This window comes from Mus pahari, chromosome 7 (assembly GCF_900095145.1).
Source record: "Mus pahari chromosome 7, PAHARI_EIJ_v1.1, whole genome shotgun sequence".
NCBI lineage: Eukaryota > Metazoa > Chordata > Mammalia > Rodentia > Muridae > Mus > Mus pahari.
Genome location: NC_034596.1, coordinates 1,171,719 through 1,180,175, shown reverse-complemented (window position 1 = coordinate 1,180,175; position 8,457 = coordinate 1,171,719). Strand labels below are relative to the sequence as shown.

The 8,457-nt window shown below is 47.5% G+C and overlaps 2 protein-coding genes across 4 annotated transcripts in view; one reads left to right on the top strand and one right to left on the bottom strand.

The window, feature by feature from the left end:
* Gpn1 (GPN-loop GTPase 1) overlaps window positions 1–1,669 on the top strand; it is a 16,427-nt gene extending 14,758 nt beyond the window's left edge. Inside the window, exon 13 of the mRNA XM_021202299.2 lies at window positions 1,475–1,669. Coding sequence (XP_021057958.1) covers window positions 1,475–1,656 — 182 coding nt within the window. The 3' untranslated portion in view covers window positions 1,657–1,669. The remainder of the gene's footprint in view (window positions 1–1,474) is intronic.
* The window catches only part of Supt7l (SPT7 like, STAGA complex gamma subunit), a 31,503-nt gene that overhangs the window by 14,240 nt on the left and 8,806 nt on the right, over window positions 1–8,457 (bottom strand). For 2 of the 3 annotated variants that reach the window (XM_021202239.2, XM_029541016.1), the window contains exon 5: window positions 6,278–6,685. The exons of the other annotated variant lie outside the window; for it this stretch is intronic. In XM_021202239.2, coding sequence (XP_021057898.1) covers window positions 6,423–6,685 — 263 coding nt within the window. In that variant the 3' untranslated portion in view covers window positions 6,278–6,422. Of the gene's footprint in view, window positions 1–6,277; window positions 6,686–8,457 lie in introns of those variants that run through there. 3 annotated transcript variants of the gene reach the window in all.

Genomic DNA, 8,457 nt, shown 5'->3' with positions numbered 1-8,457 from the left:
AAAAAAAAAAAAAAAAAAAAAAAAAAAAAAAAGTAAGTCTATACTTCTGGGGCTGGAGAGGTGGGTCAGCAGCTAAGTGCATTGCTGCTCTTGCAGAGAACCCAGGTTTAATTCCCAGCACCTACATGATGGCTCAAAACCACCTGTAACTGCAGTTCCAGAGGATCCAACAGTCTCTTGTCACTTCCATGGGCAGCAGGCTTGCTTGTGGCTCATAAATATACATGTAGGTAAAACACTTATACATAAGAACTAAATAAAGAAATCTGAAAATACATATATATCCCCTGCCTCCTAAAGAGGCAAAATGATGGACTACCCACATAGGCATGGTAGAGCTAAGCGGTGGTGGCGCGCGCCTTTAATCCCAGCACTCGAGAGGCAGAGGCAGGAGGATGTATGGATTCAAGGCCAGCTGGCCTACAGAGTGAGTTCTAGGACATCCAGGGCCACACAGAGAAACCCTGTCTTGAAAAAAACAAAAACAAAACAGCATGGAAATTTGTTGCAGCTCAAAAACCACATAAATGGACTTTATTTCTTTAATATATTCTGAGTTCCATTTTATTTATGTATTTATTGTGGCAATAAATTATATCTTCTATTTTTTTCACTTTTTAAGAACAGTACTTTATTTCTTGGGGTATTCGTTTTTAAGCCTTGTTCTCGGGGCTTAGTCCTCATGAATGAAGCTTCTATTTGTGACCTTTGTTCACTTACGACTCTCTGCCAGAGATCAGCAAAGGGCGGACCTGCCTGGGTACCCAGGAACTTGAATGTTTATGTGCTGTTCTCATCCCATACTCCACTATCTTCCAGAGTCACTCGTGGGTACCTGAAAAGGCAGATGTCAGAACTGCTGCTCCTGTATCCAGATGAGCTGTTGGAGGGGAGGAGAGTTTCTGTGGGTGACTTGAGACAACACCAAGTGTACTTGGGTATTTCTTAGTTGGTTGTGGTGGGAAGCATTCACTACTAGCTAGCACTCCCTGGCATCATCCTGTGTGTGACCATAGGCCCCTGAGATCACCCACCTCCCTAACCTACAGGGTCTTCCTATATAGCTCTGACTGTCCTGGAACTCAATCTGTAGACCAGACTGGTCTCGAACTCACTGCCTGCCTCTGCCTCCTAAGTGTTGGAACTAAAGGTATGTGCCACCTCGCCCAGTTGGCCTCTGAGATTTGTCTCTGTCCTGTTACTACCTTCAGTCCATCTTACACCCGCCCCAGCTGAGCCCCTGGCCTCACAGGCTCCTGGACGGTGGGCAGTGGGCACAGCCTCCTGCGGTGTCAGGTCCTCATAGAAATTCTACTTCTCCTGAGCCAGCGCTACACAGAGAAACCCTGACTCAAAAAAACCAAAACAACAGAAAAAGAGAAACTCTCGCGCATGTCTGTTGGTCAGGTGCACTCTCTTGCTCTCGGAGTCAGCTCAGAAGGCACACGTGTACTCATCAGTGTTTTAACCCTAGGCAATGCATCTCCTGTGCTGGAACCTTCTGACTTGATCCTGACTCGAGGAACCTTGGATGAGGAGGATGAAGAAGCTGACAGTGACACAGATGACATTGACCACAGAGGTGAGAGGCAGCCGGTGGACATAACAGCTGCCCCATCCGCTCAGGAGATAGTTATTGTTGCGAGGAGATCCTGAGCAAATGGCCAGAGACTGGGGAAAGGGAAGATGGTAGAGCACACAGCGCCAGCAAAGGGTTCCATGTGAAGAGTTCTGACCTTGCTACGTGTTCTAATTTCATTCTGTTGCTGTGGCAAAATAGCCTGACAGAAAGCAATTCAGTGGAGAAAGGGATTGTTTCCGCTCACATTGCAGCTTCACGCTGTGGAGAGGTCGGGTGACATCCACAGCAGGAGCAGGGAAATGAATGCATACCCCTTACTTGTCTTTGTGTGCTCAGCTTGGTTTTTCTGTCGTACAGTACAGGGCAGGGTCCACTAACATCCCTTTCATGTCTTGTCACTTCTCCCGAAGTTCTGACTCAGTTAGCAAATGCTACTGTTTCTGTCTGTTATCCGTGTTTTGGTTGATTAGTGTTAAGGCTGTATGTACCCAGGACTTCTTTTTTTTGTTGTTTTTTTGTTTTTTTGTTTGTTTTTTTCAGACAGGGTTTCTCTGTGTAGCCCTGGCTGTCCTGGAACTCACTCTGTAGACCAGGCTGGCCTNGAACTCAGAAATCCGCCTGCCTCTGCCTCCCGAGTGCTGGGATTAAAGGCGTGCGCCACCACACCCGGCTTGGATAAAGATTTTAACTTTAACTTTGTGGTAAGCTTTCCTGTCATGATTTGATATTAGAATGTATATGATCACTAATAGATTTCCCACTATTAGTTATGACCAAGCTTTAAAGACATGTCTGGTAGGTTATAATGTGTAGTAAGTTAGTTTCCCATGTCCATCCACCTAACCATGGCCACAACTCTGTCCTTCTGATATTGTACTTAGAACGATACAAAGCATTGTTTGTGACCAGGATTTGGTCCATTCAGTCCATTCAGAACTAGGGTTTGCCCTGGTTCTCTGCACAAGAAGTAAAATCATGAGCCAGGCAATCCTTACTGACAACCTCCAAATCAGCTTCCCAGAAACGGGTGGGGGCCAGGCTGTCATAAGCCTTCCAAGTGACTGGGGGGGCAGGCTGTCATAAGCCTTCCAAGTGACTTGGGGGGGGCAGGCTGTCATAAACCTTCCAAGTGACGGGGGGGGGCGGGTGTCATAAGGCTTCTAACGGGCGGGGCGCAGCAGGCTGGTCATAAGCCTTCCAAGTGACTGGGGGGGGCACAGCAGGCTGGTCATAAGCCTTCCAAGTGACTGAGGGGGGGGCAGGCTGTCATAAGCCTTCCAAGTGACTGGGGGGGGCGGGTGTCATAAGCCTTCTAAGTCACTGGGGGGAGGCAGGCTGTCATAAGCCTTCCAGGTGACTGCCGTGTTCTTTGCAGAACTGTTTCAGGTCAGCCTGTGAATGAATCCCAGGCCTGGTGAATCAGCCACCCAGTCCTCACAACGCACCTTCTCAGGCTTCCCCTTCTTGATATGGTGCCTTTTCTCCAGGATTATTTCAAAGCGACACAGAATTTTATCTTACCATTAATTATTTAATATTCCATAGCTGGTGGGAATTGCTGATCTAAAAAGCCTCACCTTTTCTTTTTTTAAGACCTTTGTGGGAGGCAGAGACAGGTGGGCTTCTGTGTCAGGGTGACAGACAGACAGAGTGAGACTATGTCTTAAAAAAGAAGACACCTGCTTCCCGAGTCTGTAGGGCTGGGCTATGATGCTTGACCTATTCTTTAATGGGAAACCATTAACTGACATGCTCAACTCTTCCCGGTGATACCCCCTCTCCTTTTCTTTCTTAAAATGTTACCTCTCTCTCCCCTGCTGGCAGCTCTCTAAGGGTCTTGTCTTTACATCACTTGTACAAGACCTAGTGTATGATGTGGGGAAACTTGACTGAGGTTGTCGTCTAGAATGTCTGGATAGCTCCTCTGAGCAAAATGGAGAACTCCCTTTACCAACAGCCTGTGGAGCCCAAAACCCCTACCCCCTCTACTTGGGAAAGGTCAAGTAGTCCTTGGCAACTTCCTCTTTCTGGATAAGAACCCGCCCAAAAGTACCTGTCATTCATGGAATGCCTCTCCATACAAATGAGGCATTCACAGTACTTTAAACTCTAGCCAATGATTTTACAATCACCCTGGAAACTCCTTCCCACTCTCCATGGTTCATGTATATCCCTTGTCCTCCCAAGCTCACCCCAATAAAGGTATGTTCACTGAAGATTGGCTAAGATTCATTCAGTACTGTCTAAAAGAGCTATAAACCAAAGTCCTTGGGGACGCCACCTGCTCCCTCCACTATGCTTCCTCCTTTCAGCTTGGTCTGCAGCAGCACCTGGACATCCTGAGGGGGAGAAAGAGAGGACACACACCACAATATGGAGGTGCTTATGAATGTTTCTTAAGTGAGCTAAGTGTACTAACTGCCTCTTGGTCACTTTGTTTAGGAAAATGAAGACACGATCTGTCTAATTGGGTTTCTATCTTTGTGAAGAGAGAAACCATGACCACCACGGTAACTCTTAAAACATACATGGTGCTGCAGTAGCTGAGAATTCTACAGCTTTGTAGCAGGAAAAGAACTGAGACTCTAGACCTGGCTTGAGCATAGGAGACCTCAAAGCTTGCCCCTGTAAAAGGCCTTCCCCAACAAAACCACGCATACCATTCCATACTCTAGCAAGGCCACACCTCCATTCCCTATGAGCCTTGGTCCATTTTCAAACTACCACAAGATTAAAACAGGATAGATTTAAGAGTGTTAAGGATTAATTTGAAAAATCCTATTTTAAAATTAAGTTGTAACTTTAGGAGGTAGGACTACAGGAGGCTAGTCTAGGGTACATGATGTGACTGTCTTTGAAAACTGTTAAGTTGTGATGGCAAGATGGTGGGTTAAAGGCTCTTGCTATGAAAACCTGACACCATGCCTTCCGCTCCTGGTGCCCATGTAAAGGTTGAATGAGAGAACTGACTGCACACAGCAGTTGTCTCTGGCCTCTATACAGGCCACACACACCATGCACGAGCACACATACATATAACAAACCTCAAACACTCTGAGGAGAGCTCACCACAAACCTTGGTTTGTCATGAGGAAGGGAACATGGCCATCCTTTGTCATCTCGTGTGCCATCTGAAATAGGTGCTGTGCTTAGCCCTGGCAGCTGACTGCAGTGGGCATTAGTTAACCAGTAACTGGCTGGAGAGCAGAGGACGTGATGGTGAAGGGCTAACTGGCATAACTGGCCCCTCCTACAACCAGGGAATGTCATGTGAGAGGGGTGGAATTTTAAGAACCCTAGGATAGGGAGATGGAAGAGAGAAAGCAGAAAGATGTCCTCGAATAAGCACTCATTAACTGCAGCTGTGCTTATCTGTATATGTCTGTATAAGACCTGCCCGAGATTGACCTGTCAAGGTTTCATTGTGATGAGGGTGTCTTTGCCGGCCTGTTGGCAAGCAGTGGTTGTGAGGGAGAGAGGGTGTGAGGAAGGATGGGAGGGAGGGTTGTGAGCGCTGCTGCTACGTTTATCCTTGCTCAGGAAGTGCTTGAGGCAACTCTGATGAACCTTGGATCACACAAGACATGAAAGGAGGAAGCTGTGCTTTGGAGAAGGGAAAAACTATGTATTCATATGAAATGGTCAAAGAATCTTTAAAAAAGGATTGGAGCCGGGCGTGGTGGCGCATGCCTTTAATCCCAGCACTTGGGAGGCAGGTGGATTTCTGAATTCGAGGCCAGCCTGGTCTACAGAGTGAGTTCCAGGACAGCCAGGGCTACACAGAGAAACCCTGTCTCGAAAAACAAACAAACAAACAAACAGAATTGGAATAACTCAGATGACTTTTCCCAAAAATAATTTATTTTTATGTGTGTGTGTGCACATGCTCACGCACGCATGCACCATGTCATGATGGAGGAGTTCTCTCCTTACACTATGTAGGTCCCCGGGATCAAGCAAATTGCAAATGACTTTACCCACACTGACCCATCTCTCTGGATCTTCAAATGTCTTTTTAAACAAAACAACCAAAACAAACACTTGAAACAAATCAACAGCTGTCCTGAAGCAAAGTCAGATGGCTGCCCCCCTGGCAGCCGTGGCAGGTCCTGTTTGCCACCTTCACAAGGAGAAAAGGTGAAAGCGTGTGCATGGTGAAAAATACTTAAAAGTCTGGGTCAGCACAAGAGCATATGGAAAGTAAAATGATGGGCCTGGCTGGAATGATCTAGGAAAGGATGAACTGTGGGGACAGCTGCATAAGGATTAGCAGCCGCCCCACTGCGCTCACTTTGTAAGGCTTGAGTAGCACACAGTTTGGCCTCTGGCTGATGGGCTTTGTTAGGGTTAGCTGTTACTGTCTATCTTACTACTGGGCTCCCAATGATAACACAAAATAGGCGAATGAATTGCTGACATCTATAGTAGCATACATTTACGTGAATATATGCAAGCTTTGAAATTTAAGCAAAGCACCTGAGCGTCCCACCTCTGCAAGGAGCATCAAAGTGGCATGGCTTAGTTGTTTTGAAAAAGTACAAAAATGATCCAAAGTGAACTGTTACTAGGTTAAGAACTGTCTCTGAGCCGGGCATGATGGCGCACGCCTTTAATCCCAGTGCTCGGGAGGCAGAGGCAGGCGGATTTCTGAGTTCGAGGCCAGCCTGGTCTACAGAGTGAGTTCCAGGACAGCCAGGGCTATACAGAGAAACCCTGTCTCGAAAAACCAGAAAAAAAAAAGAAGAAGAAGAAGAAGAAGAGTACAATCTAATCACTACTTATGGAGACAGTCCAGCCAACAGGGCTTTCTGCTGGCTGCTGTAGGTCTGTTCCTCTGCAGTTAAATCTTCCTCATCCTCTTCCTGCAGTGCTGATTGAAAACAGGGGAGGACCCCATGAGGCTGTCAGTGGAGTGGGAACCATAGCTGCTGTCTGAGTCGTCAGGACTCTGAGGGAGTCCAGCCTCACTCATGCCTGACATTGGCTCCTCAAAGACATCACTGCCCAGCACCCCATGCGCAGACACATTGCCTTCTTCACTTTCCTGAGGCTCCATTTTCACGTGAGCCAGGTTCCAGAGAGGAGAGGCATTGACCTCCCCACCTAGGAATGAAGGGAAGATCATGAGCTCACGGGGAGACCAACAGAGCCTGCACACCTTGCACACCCTCGCATGCCTAGCCTCGATCTTCATGCTGCTTTCATTACAGCACCCCACATGGAATGAGGGTGTCACTGTTAGTCTGGGGTTCAAATGTCACCCCCAAATTACCACTTCCTTTCCACTTTCATGGTTTTTCCCTTCCCCTTACCCCTAAGCAAGCTGGGTGGAAAGCTTATGTTCAAAGGCAGATACAATTCCACAGTTTACCCCCGTACAGAGTTCTATTCTCCTGTATCCATGCTTGCACATGGAAGCCACAGAAGGATGAGGTTCTGAAGCATCTTCTTTCGTTGCTCTCTCATTACCGTGACCTGGAAACTCAGTTTTCACTAAGCTGGCTGGCCAGTATTGGGGTTATGGGCACAGAGCACACAGCCATCCACACCTTTTACATGGGTGCTAGGATTTGAACTCATGTCCTCATGCTTGCACAGCATCTCCCAAGCTCCCTGGCCTTCTTTTCATGTGTTTTTTTTCCTTTTATTTGAGAATCTCTCTAGGCCTCTTTTGCATTTTGAAGACTATGTTCACACGTGATGCTGACATCAGCTCTCTACTTGTCTCTCCTGACAGGAGACATGGTTGTTGATCTCTGTCTTTCTACGTGTTGGTAATGCAGCTCTGCTGTTAACTATTTCGTCTTCCTCTGAGAAAACCTCCTAGCACTTCTAAGGCTGACCTAATTTTGTTTGGTCACATATGAGGTGATATTTACATTTCTTATGTGTTTACATTTGTAAACAACTAAGTGTTCAAACTAATTTGCAACTGAACTGACTTGGGGTAGCTAGTGAAGCACAGCAATCACAGCCTGTGGGAGGCTAAAGCAGGAGGCCTAGAATTCCAGACCTACCTAGATGGCAAGATGTGGGATGTGTGACATGTAAAATCATGTCAGGATGTTTGATAAGGTAGAGCAGGTTGAGACCTGGAGACTTGGTGGTCACATACCTGAGGCTTAGGTGACTCCCAGCTCCCTGCTAGACTCCTGACTTGGAACACACATGCCAAGTTTCTCACATAAAAGAGACACGACCAAGAGGTCTCTATGTTAGTGGCCCGGAGGGCAGAGCCAATAAGCTTTCCTTCCCAGACATTCTTCCCTGCAAAAGGTAATTAACCTCAGGCCCTCCCTGAGAAGTGGGGGATGGTTTTATACATTCACTTTCCACCATAACAATAAATGTCTTAGAACCATGGACTGTCTTTTCTTTGGGATCCAATGTGGGGAGCCAAGGGAAAGGCCTTTGCCTATAGAGCCACAGCCTGATCTGTAGTAGGCCTCTCTGTACTCCCAGCCACAACCGCCAGCAAGCCTGCTGCCCCGTCAAGCCAAGGACTCTTTCCTATGGGACCAGCTGGAGCTCCGTCCTCCCCCTCCCACCTTGGGTTAATCCCAGCCCAAAGGCCCACACTCTTCTGCGACTCCCAGCAGTGCCTGGATGTCCAAGAGCCTGAGAGCCCCACAGCCCAAGCATTGTTGCAGGCCTGGGTTCGGGACTGCTCCTCCCCTCACCCCCACAAGCGCAGTCAAACTCCCCACATCCCACCTCCCCTGTGGTGGAGCAGACGAGGGACCCACAACCCTACAGCAAGACCCAGTCTCAACAACTGTAGTGGCTATTCCTGGTTGTCAACTTGACTATATTTGAAATGAACTACAATCCAGAATTGGAAGGCTCACCAGTGAACCTAATCTGGAGGCTGGGAG